We start from the raw sequence: 20,206 nt of genomic DNA, 5'->3' as shown, positions 1-20,206 counted from the left end.
AAACTATCCAAGATGGGCTTCCCAGGTGGCACTAGTGGTAAAGAACCTCCCTACCAATGCAGGAGACATAAGAAATGCAGGTTCAATCCGTGGGTCAAGAAGATTCTCTTGGAGGAGCATATGGCAACTTACTCCACTATTCTTTCCTGGAGAATCCCATGGACATAGGATCCTGGCAGGCTACAGTCTATAGGGTCACAAAGAGTCAGACACGACTGAGGCGACTTAGCATGCACAAGATGAAGGACAGAAGAAGTCTGAAAGAATAAGCAGAACATTAGTGAGCTCTGGGGCAACTTCAGTGCCTTAATATACAAGTTCCTAAAAGAGAGGAGAGAAAGCAACAAAAACTATTTGAAGAAATAATGGATGAAAAATTTCTAAATTTGATGAGAACTATAAACCACAGACTCAGGAAGCTCAGCAAACTCCAAGCCCAAGAAATACAATTGAAAACTATACCATGGCACATAAAAATCAAACTCCTAAACACCAGTGGTAAAGAAAAACTTTCAAAGGTAACCAGAGGAAAAAAGACACATTATATACAGAGACACAAAACTAATAATGATAACAGACTTCTCTTCAGAAACATTGCAAGCCAAAAGATGGTATGCAACACTTTTAAAGTCCTGAAAGAAAAATACTGCCAGCTTAAAATCCTCAGAGAAAATATCTTTCAAAATAAAGGAGAAATAAAGACTTCAATATAAAAGCTGAAAGAATTTATCACTAACAGACCTGCACTACAAAAATGTTAAAGAAGCCCTTCAGGCTGAAAGAAAATGGAACCAGATGGAAAATTTCATCTGCAAAAAAGAATGGAAAGCACCATAATTTTAAACCGATGGGAAAATATGACTTTTTCTTATTTTTACTCTTTTTAAAAGATAATATTTAAAGCAAAAATGGTTGCTGTCTATTGTGGGGTTTATTTATCTGCTCTTTCCCTTTGTGTATGGCATCCATCCTCAGTATTACAAGTTGACTGCTAAAGTTCCTGCTATCATTCCATATTTCAGGCAAGAAACAGAAGAAGAACAAGGGATGGAAAGATGTTCCCTTCAGCCAAGTCACCTCTCCCTCCAAGGAGTTTCCCAAAAGTTCCACTCAGTGACTTCCACTTATATCTCAGTGTGCACTCTTAGAAGCCCAGGAGTTGGGGAACGGTTATCATCTAGCTGAGCACATTGCCACCCTGAGTAAAACCAGTCTTGTTACCAAGAACAGAGGATAGATACTAGATGGGCAGGTACCAATCACTGTCATCCTTCTTACAAATTGACAGTAGGCAGTTAATTTGATTATATTTTCTATTAAACTGTTGGTAAATGTTAAATGTCAATAAAATTTTATATCTAATTTTTAAATACCAGCCTTATTGATATGTAACCCATACATCATAAAATTCACCCTTTTAAGTTATAAAATTCAGTGGTCTTTAGTAGATTTACAGTTATGCAAGCATCTTCACTACTTAATTTTAGAACATTTTCATTAACCTCAAAAGAAATCTCATGCCTGTTAGCAGTCATTCATTCTCATTCCCTCCTCCCCTAAGTTCCTGGCAACCAGTATTCTATTTTCTGTCTATGAATCTGCATATTCTGGACATTTCACATGAATCAAACCATACAATATGTGATTTCTGTGTCTGGTTTCTTTCACTTTGTAATTTTTTTAAAGGTTCATCCATGTTGTAACATGTATCAGTCAGTACTCCCTTCCTTTTTGTGGATGAGTAATATTCCATTATAGGGATAAATCACCTATATTTATCTGTCTAGCAGCTGATAGACTTTGTATTGTTCCCACTTTTTTCCTGTTACGAAAATGCTGCTATGACTGTCCATGTACAAATTTTTGTGTGGACATATGTTTTCAGCTCTTTTGGGTATATGTCTAGGAGCAGAATTGCTAGGTCATATTTTATACTTATTTCTAAAATGTGGTTCTTTTGGAGTCTAACGATTCATATTTATTCAAGCTGAATGTAGTGAGCTGAGAAGTGCTTTGTCTCATTTTGAAGTTCTAGCATGCTTTGAGGCAATGGACGCTTCAAGATGTGCCATTACCATGTGCCTTTGCCACTGGAGATGCAGAAGGCACAATGGAGAATTTAAAAAATGGTAATCATGATTATCTTATAGATCCATCACAGTAATGACTGCCTTCTTTTTTTTCTAGCATATTCCTTCTGTTTTTGTATTTCCTGTGAAAGAGCATCATTTTCATGCACCGTACTAAATTATGTTTTATATTTCCATTTCCAGGCATTTCTAAGATGTATACTGATATCATTAGAGGAGAATCAATGATCATCTGTGGCTTCACATCCATTTTTTTTTCAGTTTTTCAGAGAGGCATACTTCAGATGTCCAACTTTAGAGGTAAGAGCATTTTTTTCTCTATTTCTTTTCTTTTTTTTTTTATTTTTAAATTTTTGGCTACCCTCCATGGCATGTGGGACCTCAGTTCCCTGACGGAAATGAACCTATGCCCCCTGCATTGGAAGGTGGAGTTTTAACTGCTGGATCACTAGGGAAGTCCCATCTGTGTATTTTCTAAAATCATTCTTATGTAGTCCATTTTAATTCATACCAAACTTAAAATATATTCAAGATGTCTTAACTTTGCTGCTTCCCCTATTCTTTACTTATGGACAAATTAAAATAGTATATCAGGTAACAAGAAAATAATTGCCACTGTGTGTTTCCTTAGATTAGAGGGGAAAGTTGTTAAAGAAATTATTTCATGTCTCTCAACATGCACGCGCACACACACACACAGTTGTGTCATCTAGCTCAGATTAACCTCTTTGCTGGACCAATCTGGATCTTAGTGAGTAAATGTTAAGAATTGATTTTCACATTGTTATACAACAGAAAGAAACAACACTGTAAAGCATTTATCCTCCAATTAAAAAAAAAAAAGAATTGGCTTGGTCCTGAGTTTGAGTCTGAGGGTGAAAGTAGTACTGGGGAGTCAGGTTCTAGAAGTGATAATGAGCAGAAGTTGCAAATAGGCTGCAGGTTTGTGGGGATCCTGAGCACGGTGTGCTTGGCCCTGACATAGTTTGTAAAAAATAAAAAATTGTATTTAAACATATTTTGGCTCATTATTCACTCACAAGGTGAGTTTTTCCACATTTATTGGTTCAGTTCAGTCACTTAGTCCTGTCCAACTCTTTGCAACCCCATGGACTGCAGCACACCAGGCTTCCCTGTCCATCACCAATCACATTTATGCTCTTTGCCTAACTCCTGAGAGCATTTGAGTCCGCTGTCCCAGATAAGCAAACCTCAAGCTGCAGACTGTGGGGGAATGTATCCCCAGAAAGCCTCTTTTGCCAGGCTTTCATGGGAAAGAAACTTCCATCTGCTGAAGAACAAGGTCCCCACTCAAAATCTCGAGAGCAAACCGATGGGTATTGCCCAAATGCCATTAATAAAAGAAAAATAATTAGAGTTCACCTTTCTTTTTTCTTATTTCCTTTTTCTAGAGTTACATGTAATTGTGGGCCTCACCTTGGACATTTTGGGGAGCATAGTATGTGGATATTGGTGTGCAAGGATCATTCAGTTTATATTGACTGACCTGTTCAGCAATACACTGACCAATATAATTTTTTGCATCTCAATGGTGTACATGACTTTCTACATTGGTAAGACAGAAACAGATACAAAAATTCCATCCTTGATGTGTATTTTATGTTTTTTAATTTTCCCTTGTTCTTGAATCCAGCTTCCTTCCAACAGCTTTTCTGCTTTTTTTTTTTAAATGTGGCTCCTTTGTGTGTCTTGTCATACTATCTTTCTGCTACCTCTAGCTCTTTCCTGGACTGTCTTAACATACCCTAAATTTCAACTCTTCTCTTGCATTCCTTCTCTTGCATTCCTCCTCTATGTGGTTACTCTCTTATTCTTTTTTAACTCTAACCTTTGACATTACATTTATTCCCTGGCAGTCCCCTGGAAGAGGAAACAGACCTGAGCCAATTTCTGCTCTGACCCTTAGCAACCCATCTCTAAAATGAGAAAGCTAGGAGAGAAGCTCCTGAGATCTTTTCCAGTTCAGCAGTACCCATTCAGGGGGTACCAGAGTGAGGGGACCATAGAAATGGCGGCCCTTACCTGAGGCTAGGAGGCAGGAAAGGAGTTGGAGAAATCAAGTATATCTACCTCTGGAAGAAAAGCAGGACAGAGGAATAATCACAGGAATCAGAGTGCCTAATGCTGGGAAACCTTCAAACAGTCATCTTCTAGTTTAGTCCAGTGAGATTGGGAACTAAAGTTTTTACCCCATTGACTGAGGTAACCAGTCCCCCAAAGCCATAGTAACTATGGCAAAAACATAGCCAAATTCTGCTTCTCCTCTTAGCTCACACAGTGGAGCAATTCCATCCATGAAAGACCTCAGGTATCAAGAGGTTAATTTTTCCTCTTTTCACCTCCAGTTACCAAACAGCACTGCTTTCTCTTAAGATAAAGTGCTACCTATTGTTGCTCACCACCCCAAATCAGTAAAATTACAGAAAAACATTCACTGAAGACTCATTTCCTTACTCTCTTCATTTTCCCCCTCCCTTATGTCCCTGTTACGAATGCCTTAAGTGCCTGAAGAAAAGAAGTTAATTTAATATTTCCTTTTTTTCCCCTCTTGGGCCGTAAGTTCCTTGAGACAGAGCTGTCTCTTATCCATCTTTATATTTATTCTTTTCTTTGTTCCCTGAGTCAAGCCAAATGCTTGCCATGGGCCCAATAATAATTAAAAACATGTTGGTTGAATAAACTATTAGTCCTTAAAGAGCTTGAAAGTTGGGCAGATTTCACTTCAAACCCGAGTTTTACGATTTATTAGCTTGGTAACTTTGGAATATTACTTAACCTCTTTACACTTCAGTTAGTTCCTCATCTATAAATGTAATATAATGCAGCCTAATTTAGAGGGGTGCGCCAGGCGTTAGTGAGGTAGTATGTGTCGTGTGACTCACTCATGCTGGTGTCCTGGAGGTAACTTTGACCGGCTCAGAAGAGCTGACTGTCCACATCTCTTCCCAGCACTTTATTCAAGTGACATAACTTGGGTGTAGCTTGAAATAGGCCTTAGTGGGACCATGGAAATTGGCAGACACAATCAATTGTTGTTTTTTTTTTTTACCACCCAGATTGCTGCTGATAAACATTTACCAACATGCCACTGGGCTCAAGGTAGAGCAGCCAATATATGTTGATTACTTTCCCCTTTCCTCCTAATTCATGTAGGTGCTCTCGGTCAAGTGCTTGAGAGGTCTGGAGTAGATGCTCCCTCACTTGCTCTCAGAAGGAATCTCTGCTACAAAGCCTTGATCTTGGACCCCCTAGCCTCCAGGCTGTGAGATAATACATTCTTGTTGAAGATACTTTGGTAACAGCCCCAGGAAATGAATACCCGCTCCCTCATCCATTACACTTTCCTCTGCTTCAGGAATTAAAAACAATTTTCTGGCCGTTCTCTCCTCTTATACTTAATCAGATCCTGACAACAAAAGTCAGGAACAGACAGTTCTAAGGAGTTCCATTGCCAGAAAGCTAGACATAGATAAAATTTTTATTTACACATTCTCTAACATAACATTTCTGTCGTGTTATCTAATTTTATTTTTTTTCTTCACTAACGAACACATTGTTAACTGGCTTGAATCCAGGGAGTGTCTGATTTGAGGTTTGAACCTCATCTCTTCGAGCACAGGTAGTAATTTCCATTTTTGTCTCGTTAAATCCACAGTACCTGGGGTTTTAGAAATCACCTGTGTCAGCACATTTGTTCTTTTTTCATAAAATAAAATAGTCAGGAAATTGCACAGACTTTGCCACATAGACAAAAGACACATTGGAACATTGTTGGTTGACAGGTCGTATAGCTAACAATGTTAATATATCAGCCCACGGGAAAAATTTTAGTCTTGGGACCCCATGGACTGTATCTTGCCAGGTGCCTCTGTCTGTGGGATTCTCCAGGCAAGAATAGTGGAGTGGGTTGCCATTTCCTTCTCCAGGGGATCTTTCTGACCCAGGAATCGACCCCAGGTCTCCTGCGTTGCAGGCAGATTCTTTCCTGACTAAGCTATGAGGGAAGCCCCCAAAGTGCAAGTATTAGTCACTCAGTCATGTCCGACTCTTTGCGACCCCATGGTATGTCCATGGAATTCTCCGGGCAAGAATACTGGAGTGGGTTGCCATTCCCTTCTCCAGGGGATCTTCCCTACCCAGGGATCGAACTCAGTCTCCTGCATTGCAGGCAGATTCTTTACCATCTAAGCTACCAGGGAAACCCTAGTGTATAAAAGGCAGTTTAAGAGAGTCATCGTATAATTCATGTAAGATGATGGGTTGTGTGTAAGTCTAGGCCAGAGGTACAGCAAGAGTGGTGGTGAGAGTGGTCTGTTATAGCAGAAGGAATATTTTATCAAGTGGCATTGGTCAGAATTTCTGGTGAATAGAAACAGATTTTAGTCAGTTTTATTGTTTTAAAACAATGCATTCCTTTCTTACATGTTCCAAGGCTGACTGTTCTCACTCTTTTTTTATGTCATTGGTCTAGGCTATAAATGTCAAAGGACTCTGGTCATGACCCTAACATTTTCTTTTTGGGAAACATCCATTCCTGAATCTTGTTGTTTTTAGGAAACAAAATCCCTTTGATTCTCCTACTAGGAGGACCTTCACTTTTTCTAAACCAGAGAGAGAAAGAGAGAGAGTTTGAGAGAGAGAGCCACTTTCCTGTGCTATTTGAAGGCTCTGTAACCTTCAGGACTGTTGGTATTGATGGTGTTCAACCATTCTTCATAGTTGGTTTTCCTGCCTCAGATTGCATTGACACATTTGCTTAGAGCCCAGGGAATTACATATGAATTACATATCATGCCAAAAAACAGTAGGCTTGAGGACCTACAGTAACCAAGAAAGCACTGAGCTTGGGCCACAACCCCTAGGACATGCAGCACAGAGTCCTTGAGATGCTGGTTAGAGGCTGTTAAACTTATTTTTCATTAGCTCTGTCCTCAAGGATGGTCTATGGCAGGGGTTGGCAAACTATAGCCAAATATGCCTATTTTTTTTGCATTGCCTATGAGCTAAGAATGGTTTTTACATTAAAAAAAACCAAAATAAAAATATTTTTCAGCATGCAAAAATTATTTGCAGTTAAAATTTCAATGTCCATTATTTATTGGGTGCTCATTTGTTACATATTACCTGTGGCTGCTTATGCACTAGAACAGTTGAGGTGAATAGTTGCAACTAGGACCACGTGACCTGCAAATACTAAATATTTACCATATGATCCTTCACAGAGAAAGTTTGTCAATCCCCAATCTAAGGATTAGGCCAATCCCTTTAAGCAACTTTCTAAGAAATGCAATTACTGACTGTTTTAAATTTCCCAATTCATCACTCAAGAGAAGTAGCTCCATGTACAGATTTGAACACAACTAATTTTATTCTTTTTTTTTCTCCTCAGTGGAATTTTTGGGAATGTCAGGTACAGTTGCTTTAGCCACTGTAGGACTAAATTTAGATTCCTTAAGCTTTAAACCGAGGATCAAGTTGATAATTACTAAGTAAGTCTCATATTTTGTACTTGTTATAGGTCTCATAGAAGTTTAGTGCTTAAATGCCTTCACAAAAATAATGAAATTTCTTTTTATAACTTTTCTATCTTTTAATTTTACTGCCAGTCATATTTGAAAAGAACTTGTTACCAATAATTATTGATATTCCTATTGTGAATTGATATTCCTATTATGAATAATGTAATATCAGTGGCTCAGAGATCATAGTAGTTCTTATAACTCTTTGATAAAAATTTAGTTGTGAGAAGTTTAAAAACTACTTTATTCCTTTGTTTTCTACATAACATACCTGAATGATAGTATCGTAGTATGAAAAGAGCTAGAAAAGAAAAGTAGCAGAAAGGTGCAATACCAGCAAACTCTAATCTAGCTTTACCTCTGGTGTTACAAGGATATCTGTGGACAGAGTAAAAGCCATTTGCCTGTCTTCTCAGACAAAGGCATTAGCCATTCTCTGAGCAGCTGTGCTAAATTATAGAATTGTCTCAGAATTATTTCATACCAAATCATAGTCTAGTGTATAAATTCTCATATTGGATGAAAGCCAGTGTTGAAATGAGAAAAATAAGCCATTATCCTGAGTTTTCCTGTGAACATTTGTTGCTTTAATATAAAGGACTATTTTTTGTTCTGAAATTATGTCCTTCATACTTTTTTGATATTTAAAATGTCATTTCTCATGAAATTACAGTCATGGAAGATGGTACTATTTTAAAAAATTACTTTGCAAACTTTTTAAAAAATGGCCCCTGTAGCTTATTCTGCTGCTGCTGCTGCTAAGTCACTTCAGTGGTGTCCCAACTCTGTGCGACCCCATAGACGGCAGCCCACCAGGCTCCCCCGTCCCTGGGATTCTCCAGGCAAGAACACTGGAGTGGATTGCCATTTCCTTCTCCAGTGCATGAAAGTGAAAAGTGAAAGTGAAGTCGCTCAGTCATGTCCGACTCTTCGAGACCCATGGACTGCAGCCTACCAGGCTCCTCCATCCATGGGATTTTCCAGGCAAGAGTACTGGAGTGGGGTGCCATTGCCTTCTCTGGTAGCTTATTCTAGTCTTGTGTATATGTGAATTACACTTTACTGGTTTTCAAAAACCAGAAGCTTAGAAATAACTAGTTCATAGAACATATCCTTTTTGTCTGAATTTTAAAGGACAGTTTTCTGAGCTCAGTCATGCTGTCTGTCAGCATCATCATAAATTACTCATTCTATTCATTCAGTTGTTTATTCTTTTATGTATTCAACCAGGCCTTTCTTATTATCTCCTATGGCCTGGACATTGTATCCTAGGTTTGGGGCTTTGAAAATAAGTCCCTTCTCAGAAGACACTCATTGTTAAATGATGGATGTGTTTATTTAAGAGACTATGAATAAGTGTAAATAATTATATCTTTATTAGGATCTTACTATATGTAAGGTATTTCTTAAGGTCCTGTGGAGACATTTTAAAAATTCTTCTATTCAGTCAGTTATTCCATCATTTCTGAATTTTGATAAAACTAAGCTTCGGGGTTTGAGGTCCCACTGATACCCTTTTCTGCTAGGAGTTCTGAATCAATTGAATTAAGTGACAGGAGTCAGGTAGAGATTTGGACTGTCTGCTTGATTGGAGTAATGCTGTATCAGAGAACATGGTTTCTATCTGCAGCTAAAATGAGGCTTCCTAACGCTTCTTTCCCAGTGTAGATCTTAAGGCCTACCTATAGGGAGACTGGTTTGTGGGACAGACAGATGGTCACCCAGTCCTCTGAAAGGGGAGGTCTGAATAGAGGAGTTCAAGAAGGGGCAGGACTTGAGATCTGACTGTACAAGTCAGACCTGGCCCAGACCCAGGTGTGATACCACATGGAGCCAGAGCAGCCTCACGCCCTAAGCACTGAATCTTTGGAGGTGGGACTAGATGTGTAGATTTTTGTTTTTGCTTTTTTTAAGTTTTTTTTTTTAATGTGGACCATTTTTAAAGTCTTTATTGAATTTGTTACAACATTGCTTCTGTTTTATGTTTTGGTTTTTTGGCTGCGAGACGTGGGTTCTTAGCTCCCAGACCAGGAATTGAGCCCATACCCTCAGCATTAGAAGGAAAAATCCTAACCGCTGGAAGGCCAGGAAAGTCACAAGACATGTAGATTTTTGGAAAGCAATTTGGGTGCTCCTAATGTGCTTCTCTGCTTGAGAACCATAGTGTTGTAGATGACTGGCACTGTGAGGACTCAGAGGAGGATCATGTCCAGCGAGCGTGCTGAGGATATTTTTCCTGAAGAGTATGGGATTAGAGTCAGCCTCACAACATCTTTAGGAATTTGGTAGATGAGAAATCAGACAGAAGGGACCTTCAAGATAAGGGCATGAGTGTACCCATATAACCCAGCAATCCCACTACTAGGCATATATTCTGAGGAAACCAAAATTGAAAAAGACACATGTACTCCAATGTTCATTGCAGCACTATTTACAATAGCTAGAACATGGAAGTAACCTAGATGTCCGCTGACAGATGAATGGATGAAGAAGCTGTGGTACATATATACAATGGAATGCTACTCAGCCATAAAAAGGAATGCATTTGAGTCAGTTCTAATAAGCCTCTTATATAGTGTGAAGTAAGTCAGAAAGGGAAATATAAATATCATATACTGATGCATATATATGGAATCTAAGAAGATGGTACTGATGAGTTTCTTTTCAGGGCAGCAGTGGAGAAACAGACATAGAAGACAGACCTATGGACCTGAGGGAAGGGGAGGAGGGAGAGGGTAGGATGTATGGAGAGAGTAACATAGAAATTTACATTACCATATGTAAAATAGATAACCAATGGGAATTTGCTGTCTGACTCAGGGAACTCAAACAGGTGCTCTGTGACAATCTAGAAGGGGAGGATAGGGAGGGAGATGGAAGGGAGGTTTGGGAGGGAGGGGACATGGGTGTACCTATGGCTGGTTCTTATTGATGTATGACAGAAAACCACAAAATTCTGTAAAGCAATTATCCTTCAGTTAAAAAAATAAATTAAAAAACAATATAAGGGCGTGAGTGTGCCTGCTCTGTCACTCAGTCATGTCCACCTCTTTGTGACCCTGTGATCTATAGCCCTCCAGGTTCTTCTGTCCATGGGATTCTCCAGACAAGAATACTGGATAAAGGACTTTCATGCAAATCACAACGGGAGAAGTAGTGCAGAATGTTGAGGGGATCCAGTCAGCTAGTACAAAGTCAGGGTTGACCAGACAGGGGGCTCCTTGCCGCAGCCTCAGCTGTGGTTTCAGTCATGGGTCTGACATGGATATGCTGCCAACTCATCTCAGCAAAATCGCCACATCACCAACTTGGTGGGGGGTGGGGGGGAGTGCGGATCTTTATTTTTCTGCCTCTATCTTACTACTCTGCTGCAAGAGAGGCAGCCCACAGATATTGGTGTGATGAAGGTGACTGTAATATGAAACGATGTATTTTAGTTCCAACAAAATACTTTTAATGAAATTCATTAATTTTTATTTAGGTATAGTTTATTTATAATATGTATTAATCTTAACATAATACAATGTAGTGACTCAATATTTTTATAGTTTTTACTCCATTTAAAGTTTTTATAAAATAATGGCTATATTTTCCTGTGCTATATATCTTTGTGGCTTATTTATTTTATACATAGTAGTTTTTATCTCTTAATCCCCTACTCCTGTCTTGCTCTTCTTTCTCCCCACTGGTAACCACTAGTTTGTTCTCTATATCTGTGAGTCTGTTTCTGATTCCAACAGAATAGTTTTTAAATGTTGATATTAGTGGTGATGGAGGCAAAGACCTCTACTAAGACAAGAGTGGTACATATGTGATAGATGCTTTTATGTGAAAAGGAAATTATTTAAAAAAAGCACATCCCTTAAAGTGTGATTTCCTTTCCATTTATCCTAGGTTTCTAATAATGTTTTCATGTATATTCCAACATTTAATATACACTTTCTTTGGCATTGTAATTGGATGTGGACAAATCAAAGATTTTCAATTTCACACTGTAGTTTTCATGTCTATCTTATTTGTAACAGTGAATTTTGTAAGGTAAGGATTATAATTTAAAGTTTGCTTATTGGACTCAGGTTCTCAAGTCCAGAATTAGAATTGAGAAGTGGGTTATAGCAAAAGGAGCTATGGACATGCAGTCAGGAAACCTGTATTGTTGTCAAGGTCCTGACAATAGCTTGCTGTGCAACTAAGGGAAAGTCTATTTACTCTTCAAGGTTTCATCTGTAAAGAGAGAAGGGGCAGAACAGGAGCATCAGCATAACCCATGAGCTCGATAGAGATGCAAATTCATGGGCCCATCCCATTTAACTGATTTGTATCTCTGGAGATGGGATGCAGGAAACTGTTTCAACATGTTTAAGTGTGAGCACCCCAGCAACCAGATTAATGGCTCCTAACATTTTGTTGTCTTCATCATCATTTATTATTGTCATAACTATGATAAAGCCATTTATTTAACATTAACTGTGCACAGTATGTCACAAGAAAATAAAGTGTGTCACGGTTTCCATTGTTTCCCCATCTATTTGCTGTGAAGTGATGGGACCAGCTGCCATGATCTTAGTTTTCTGAATGTTGAGTTTAAGCCAGGTTTTGCACTCTCCTCTTTCACCTTCATCAAGAGACTCTTTAGTTCCTCTTCGCTTTCTGCTGTAAAGAGACTTATTGAGAAAAATGTTTTGGAGATGGTGAGTCAAACAAAGGTCTGGATGTCGTAATCATTGCTAGCATGTGTTAAGTGCAGATCACCCTCTAAACATCATTCTAAGCCCTATGAATGTTACTTCATTTAGTTGAATCTTCATGAAAGTCCTTTGAGGCAATTCAGTGACTATTATTTTTCCATTTTACAGATGAAGAAATTGAGGCTTGAAGAGGTTAAATAACTTGCTTAAGGTTTCATAGTAATAAAAGTCTAAATGTGAACCTAAGTAGACTGACTCCAGAGCCTTTGCTAAACTGCCTTTCTCTTTTTGATATCGGGAAATGACATCAGTTGTTCTATTTCATCTGGACTCAATGGTATTTTAAAGAAAAATCTTTCAGTAAGGCTGAAAATGTAGCTAATTACTTTGCAGAAGACTTAAATGCAAGGTGGAGGTGCTGTGCTGTGCTAAGTCTCTCAGTCATGTCTGATTCTTTGCGACCCTGTGGACTGTAGCCCACCAGGCTCCTCTGTTCATGGGGATTCTCCAGGCAAGAATAATAGAATGGGCTGCCATGCCCTCCTCCAGGGGATGTTCCCAACCCAAGGATCGAACCCAGGTCTCCTGCATTGCAGGTGAATTCTTTACTGTCTGAGCCACTGACAAGCTCCTTAGAAGGTCATGGCAGGATTCAGAAATTAGACCAGGAGGAGCTGTAGATCATGAAGAGTTTGCCCAAATTAATTATATATATTATAGGTGGCAAATTGTGGATAACAGGAATCCTCTAAATTGTCTTATGAAATTCATAGCTAAGTGACTGATACACAATATCTTTTTTGAAGCTGAAATTTATCAGTTGTATTTCTGCTGAAATCTCATTTGAAGGACAATGAGATGCAAGTCTATTACAGATAGAATCTAAATTTTAGCATAGCGTCCTATAGAAAAATAATCTATAGTGAAAGGAGGCAGGAATAGAAATTATTTGTGTGATTTAGTATATGATTCTTGGGGTGGCTCAGCTGGTTAAGAATCTGCCTGCAATGCGGGAGACCTGGGTTCAATCCCTGGGTTGGGAAGATCCCCTGGAGAAGGGAATGGCTACCCACTCCAGTATTCTGGCCTGGAGAACTCCAAGGACTGTATATCCATAGGGTTGCAAACAGTCGGACATGACTGAGCAACTTTCACCTTCACTTTCCTGTAGCAGCTCAAAAAAATTTGGTTGAGCTAAATTTATTAAAGTGTCTACAATGATTTTACTTTTTCCTCATGACAGGTCCTCCTGGTCTAATTTCTGAATCCTGTCATGACCTTCCAGAGAGCTTGTCAATGTTATCTGAAGAAGTTTCCCTGCATGGATTTACTACCAAAATCCTAAACAGGACACACTAGTATTAATGATAATTTCTTATACTTGTATAGAGCTTCTAGCCTTATTTTTCAAGATTTGAGTATTATATGCAAAATTTAGAAAGTAGATTTAGTTAGTCCCAGAAAGTTTGAACAACTTATTAATAAACTGGATTGACTTCTCTTTTCTGAAAAATTTTTCATGAAATTTAGTATTTACTACAAAGTATCAACCATACAAAAAAAAAAAAAAAAACCAAAACACATGAATACATAAGGCGTGATTTAAACTAAATGTTTTTCTTTCAACAGGTTTGTTACTGTTGTGTTAGTAAGCCCTATTCTGATGCATTCAAGTTATGAGTACAACTGGAGGTGGGGAATTGTTATAGCATGGTCTGGAATTAAAGGAGTTTTTAGCTTACTCTTTGCTCCTGAAGTTCATAATCTGGCTGAACAAACAGTAGAGTCACCAGAGCTGGTAAGAAAAGTCATATCCCATGATTATTCATATTTACTCATTTTTATTTTGTAGCACTTTTCATAGTACCCAATAATGAAAGTTAACCATTTGAAAAACTAGATTTGGAAAATGCATTCTTTTAAGTAGAAAGGAACTTATGGAGGAAAGTTTATGTTGACAGTGTGAAAGGGATCAAATATAAGTAGTGGTGATGGCTGTGGGAGTCAGATACACTTGGGAATTGAATTCTGGCCTCACCATTCACAGGTTGAGTGATCTTGGGTGAGTTTAGACTTGTGGGACTTCAAGTTGAGGATCGCAGTGATGCTTAGTAAAACACCTGACAGCTTAGTAACTGTACAGTAGGTGTTGTTGAACATACAAATGCTGTTTTTCAAGACCTTTCAGAAAGTATGAAAAAACCAATAACCTAGCTAGAGCATTCTAGTTCCTATAGCATCAGAGTGAAAACTGAAATGCTTATTAAATATACTAAGGAAAAAAGGACTTTATAAATGTTTGAATTAAGGATCTAGTTAATATTTATATCTTTTCAGTTCAGTTGCTCAGTCGAGTTCAACTCTTTGCAATGCACGGACTGCAGCTTGCCAGGATTCCCTGTCCATCTCCAACTCCCAGAGTTTACTCAAACTCATGTCCACTGAGTCGGTGATGCCATCCAACCATCTCATCCTCTGTCATCCCCGTCTCCTCCCACCTTCAATCTTTCCCAGCATCAGGGTCTTTTCAAATGAGTCAGTTCTTCACATTAGGTGGCCAAAGTATTGGAGTTTCAGCTTCAGCATCAGTCCTTCCAATGAATATTCAGGACTAATTTCCTTTAGGTTGGATCTCCTTGCAGTCCAAGGGACTCTCAAGAGTCTTCTCCAACAGCACAGTTCAAAAGCATCAATTCTTTGGCACTCAGTTTTCTTTATAGTTCAACTCTCATATCCATACATAACTACTGGAAAAACCATAGCTTTAACTAGATGGACTTTTGTTGGCAAAGTAACTCTCTGCTTTTTAATATGTTGTCTCCATTGGTCATAACTTTTTTTCCAAGGAGGAAGCATCTTTTAATGTCATGGCTGCAGTCACTATCTGTAGTGATTTTGAAGCCCCCAAAAATAAAGTCAGCCACTGTTTCCCCATCTATTTGCCATGAAGTGATGGGACCAGATGCCATGATCTTAGTTTTCTGAATGTTGAGCTTTAAGCCAACTTTTTCACTCTCCTCTTTCACTTTCATCAAGAGGCTCTTTAGTTCTTCTTTGCTTTCTGCCATAAGGGTGGTGTCATCTGCATATCTGAGGTTATTGATATTTCTCCTGGCAATCTTGACTTCAGCTTGTGCTTCTTCCAGCCCAGCGTTTCTCATGATGTACCCTGCATGTAAATTAAACAAGCAGGGTGACAATATACAGCCTTGACATACTCCTTTTCCTGTTTGGAACCAGTCTGTTGTTCCATGTCCAGTTCTAACTGTTGCTTCCTGACCTGCGTACGGATTTCTCGAGAGGCAGGTCAGGTGGTCTGGTATTCCCATCTCTTTCAGAATTTTCCACAGTTTGTTGTGATCCACACAGTCAAAGGCTTTGATGTAGTCAATAAAGCAGAAGTAGATGTTTTTCTGGAACTCTTGCTTTTTCAATGACCTAGTGGATGTTGGCAATTTGATCTCTGGTTCCTCTGTCTTTTCTAAATCCAGCTTGAACATCTGGAATTTCATGGTTCACATACTGTTGAAGCCTGGCTTGGAGAATTTTGAGCATTACTTTACTAGCGTGTGAGATTAGTGCAATTGTGTGGTAGTTTGAGCATTCTTTGGCATTACCTTTCTTTGGGGTTGGAATGAAAACTGACTTTTTCCAGTCTGTGGCCACTGTTGAGTTTTCCAAATTTGCTGGCATATTGAGTGCAGCACTTTCACAGCATCATCTTTTAGGATTTGAAATAGCTCAACTGGAATTCCATCATCTCCACTAGCTTTGCTCATAGTGATGCTTCCTAAAGCCCATTTGACTTCACACTCCAGGATGTCTGGCTCTAGGTGAGTGATCACACCATCCTGATTATCTGGGTCGTGAAGAACTTTTTGTATAGTTCTTCTGTGTATTCTTGCCACCCCCTCTTAATATATTATGCTTCTGTTAGGTCCATACCATTTCTGTCCTTTATTGAGCCCATCTTTGCATGAAAAGATGCATGGTATCTTTCCCTTGGTATCCCTCCATCACTTGAAGAGATCTTTAGTCTTTCCATTCTATTGTTTTCCTCTATTTCTTTGCATTGATCACTGAGGAAGGCTTTCTTATGTCTCTTTGTTATTCTTTGGAATTCTGCATTCAAATGGATATATCTTTCCTTTTCTCCTCTGCCTTTTACTTCTCTTCACAGCTATTTATAAGGCCTCCTCAGACAGTCATTTTGCCTTTCTTTTTCTTGGGGATGGTCTTGATCCCTGCCTCCTGTACAATGTCACGAACCTCCGTCCATAGTTCTTCAGGCACTGTGTCTATCAGAGCTAATCCCTTGAATCTATTTCTCACTTCCACTGTATAATTGTAAGGGATTTGATTTAGGTCATACCTGAATGGTCTAGTGGTTTCCCCACTTTTCTGAATTTGGCAATAAGGAGTTCATGATCTGAGCCACAGTCAGCTCCTGGTCTTGTTTTTGCTGACTGTATATAGCTTCTCCATATTTGGTGGCAAAGAATTTAATCAATCTGATTTCGGCATTGACCATCTGGTGATGTCGATGTATAATCTTCTCTTGTGCTGTTGGAAGAGGGTGTTTGCTATGTCAGTTGTGTTCTCTTGGCAAAGCTCTATTAGCCTTTACCCTGCTTCATTCTGTACTCCAAGGCCAAATTTGCCTGTTACTCCAAGTATTTCTTGACTTCCTACTTTGGATTCCAGTCCCCTATCATGAAAAGGACATCTTTTTTGGTGTTAGTTCTAGAAAGTCTTGTAGGTTCTTCACAGAACTGTTCAACTTCAGCTTCTTCAGCATTATTGGTTGGGGCATAGACTTGGATTACTGTGATATTGAATGGTTTGCCCTAGAAACCAACAGAGATCATTCTGTTGTTTTTGAGATTGCATCCCAGGACTGCATTTTGAACTCTTTTGTTGAATGTGATGACTACTCCATTTCTTCTAAGGGATTCTTGCCCACAGTAGTAGATAGAACGGTCATCTGAGTTAAATTCACCCATCCTAGTTCATTTTAGTTCTCTGATTCCTAAAATGTTGACGTTCACTCTTGCCATCTCCTATTTGACCACTTCCAACTTGCCTTGGTTCATGGACCTAACATTCCAGGTTCTTGTGCAGTATTGCTCTTTACAGCATTGGACTTTACTTCCATCACTAGTCACATCCACAAATGGGTGTTGCTTTTGCTTTGGCTCTGTCTCTTCATTCATTCTTTATGTCATTTAGGGCTAAATAAAAATTAATTTCTTAAAAATTTTGGCCTAGGCTACATTATCCACAGTGCAAGACAGAACTTGGTTTCCTTTCTACTCTCTCTCAAAACCTTTTCTCCATGGGCCACCCAGTGGATTTCCAGGCCAGTGGGAAATCAGGCAGTGGCAGCATCAGTGGGATGCCAGGGAAGGTCCAGAGAGCCCAGAACATCTGCTGACAGTGTTAGCATACCTTGGTATTTGTGACAGTACTCTGTGAGCTTGCTGGATAAGTCGTTAGAAGTTCCTAGAAGTCCCCAGGATACCCCTGCCACTTCCTGGTGAGGTGAATCCCAAACCTACACCTGGGAGGGTGAAAAGCACCTAAATAATGTGAAATAAGAGCACTACCCATCAGGACTTCCTTGGTAATCCAGTGGTTAAGTCTTTACCTTCCAATGCCGGGGGTGCGGGTTTGATCCTTATTCAGAAAGCTAAGATCCCACTTCCATTGGGGCCAAGAAGCCAAAACATAAAACAGAGACAATATTGTAACAAATTCAATAAAGACTTTAAAAATATTCCATTCCAAAAAAAATTGTTACATAAAGAAAGAACACTACCCACCTCCCAACGAACCTTAATTTGCAGGTAAATGTACAGAGTTTTTTGATCTTATCCTACTGCAAGTACAGAATTTTCCCTTCTTTGCTCTTTTACTCCTGTCCTAGAAGATCCTAGGAGTACAGTGGTTTTTCAAATGTCTTTTCTGGAAGGAGCAAGTATCACCTCCCTCATCTTGTATGTGAGGAAACCAAAAACAAACAAACAAAAATAGCATGTTAGTGAAAGAACTCAGGCACCCTAACTCCCAAAAGAGAAAGCTGATTTTTTAATAGTGCTTTAAAAAATAATGGAGTATCATAATCCTCACCATCTTTCCTGAGGATTTACTCTCCAGGTCTGTGGGCATGGTCTGGAAATGCATTTGGAGTCCAAACATACCTGTGGTTTTGCAGGGGGGTTGGGTCCTTCCATGTTCCAGAGGAAAAAAATAATGACCAATATTTGAGGTCCCTCAGTTTTATTTTGTGCAGGGAATTGGCCTAAAACCAAGACAATGAAATGTTAACTAACATGTGAGTATCATTTTCCAGTGTTTCCCAAATCTGTCTGATGTTGCGAATCTGTTTGATGCCACTCCAGACCTACAGAATCAGAATCTGCAGGGAATTAACCAGGGAGTCAGTGTCTTTAAGAAGTACTTCACGTGCTTATTAAATAAGATCAGTCATTTGGGAAATACTCTCTGAAAACACACTGCTGTTAACTCCATGTTTCAGTAAAGGATGTTGAAACTTAAGAGTAGTTGAGTTCACTGGCCTTAAATTCCATGGTTAGTAAATGGCAGAGCCAAGATCTACAAATGTGGTTATGCTTCTGTGCGGTGCCTCTCTGAACCCCACTACAGTTCCTGTCTGCTTCTTCAGAGCTTCTTGTAAGGCTTTATGTAGTAAATACTTGCGGTGGGTGCACTTCCCTGTCACCACTGCCTGCTGTTGCTGAATTTCCTGCCCCAAAACAGCCCTTTTGCCTCTTCTTACTTATCAGAGGTAGGATTTAAAAGTGTGGATTAAGGTAGAATTTTGTTGGTGATCAGTTGAACAATGATACCCTTTGGAGAACTTATTAATGTGTGTGTGTTTTTTCTTTCAGTTTATATTGTACATACAAGTAATATCCTTAATGACCTTGGGAATAAATTCATACATGATGACTCGTTTGGCCAGGACATTAGGTAAAGTCTACTTAACCAGGAAGAATAATGCGGATAGATTGTTGCTGGAGGTGGGACATTTCTTCTGGAGCTCAAGGAATTGATCATGAAATAACTCAGTTTTCATCCACTCCCTGTTAATAGAAACCACATTAAGAGTGCCTTAAACAAGACAGAAGTTGTTTCCCACCACCCCCCATCAGAAAATCAAGAAGAGTGGGATGGTTCTGTCCTACGAGGTTGTCCAGAGATTTCAAATCCTTCTTTCATTCCTCTTCTGCTTCCCAGAATGTTGCTCTTGTCTGCAGGGTGGAAGTGGGCTCACAGTCACTGTTATCTTCAATCCAATCAGCTAGAAAGGGAAAATGGGGTGGGAGTGATGGTGGTGGTGATGGTGTCAATGGAGAGTAAGGAGCTTATTTAAAGAAGCTTCCTTCTGCTTCCTGAAGTTGTACATATCATTACCACTCACAGTCCATTGGCCAGAACTTAGTCTCATGGGCACACAAGGGCAAAGGAAGATGGGAAGTACTATCTTAACTGACCGGTCATGTGCTTAGCCAAAGCATGGAGATTCTATTGGGAAAAGAAGAAGAGGAGAATGAAGGGGAGCAGTAAGCAGGCTCTGCCAGAGTTGCCTATTTCTAGAAAAAATGTGAAGCTGTTGATAATAAAGTATATAAATATAATAAAATCACAAAAAAGCCCATGATCAATAGAGAAATCAGGATAAGATAATCAGTGGCAGTGGAGTCCATGAGGAGAGAGAGGGTGGGGCAGAGTTACACAGAGTCTTGGAGGAGTAGGGCCTTAGTATCATCCAGTGTCCCATGGCCTGATCCTCAGGTTTGCTGGTGCAGAGGCCTGATTTTGTCAGAGTGTCTAGAATTAATCAGATGGCTGGAAATTTACATCT

General features: G+C 39.2%; 1 protein-coding gene across 1 annotated transcript in view; it reads left to right on the top strand.

The window, feature by feature from the left end:
* The window catches only part of SLC9C2 (solute carrier family 9 member C2 (putative)), an 83,410-nt gene that overhangs the window by 18,073 nt on the left and 45,131 nt on the right, over nucleotides 1-20,206 (top strand). Inside the window, exons 5-10 of the mRNA XM_043922930.1 lie at nucleotides 2,274-2,390; nucleotides 3,503-3,664; nucleotides 7,501-7,600; nucleotides 11,525-11,668; nucleotides 13,948-14,116; nucleotides 19,230-19,311. Coding sequence (XP_043778865.1) covers nucleotides 2,274-2,390; nucleotides 3,503-3,664; nucleotides 7,501-7,600; nucleotides 11,525-11,668; nucleotides 13,948-14,116; nucleotides 19,230-19,311 — 774 coding nt within the window. The remainder of the gene's footprint in view (nucleotides 1-2,273; nucleotides 2,391-3,502; nucleotides 3,665-7,500; nucleotides 7,601-11,524; nucleotides 11,669-13,947; nucleotides 14,117-19,229; nucleotides 19,312-20,206) is intronic.

Source organism: Cervus elaphus, chromosome 14, assembly GCF_910594005.1.
Source record: "Cervus elaphus chromosome 14, mCerEla1.1, whole genome shotgun sequence".
In the NCBI taxonomy this organism is placed as follows: domain Eukaryota; kingdom Metazoa; phylum Chordata; class Mammalia; order Artiodactyla; family Cervidae; genus Cervus; species Cervus elaphus.
Note: the sequence above shows the minus strand (reverse complement) of the source record. Positions and strands in the feature narration are given on the sequence as shown.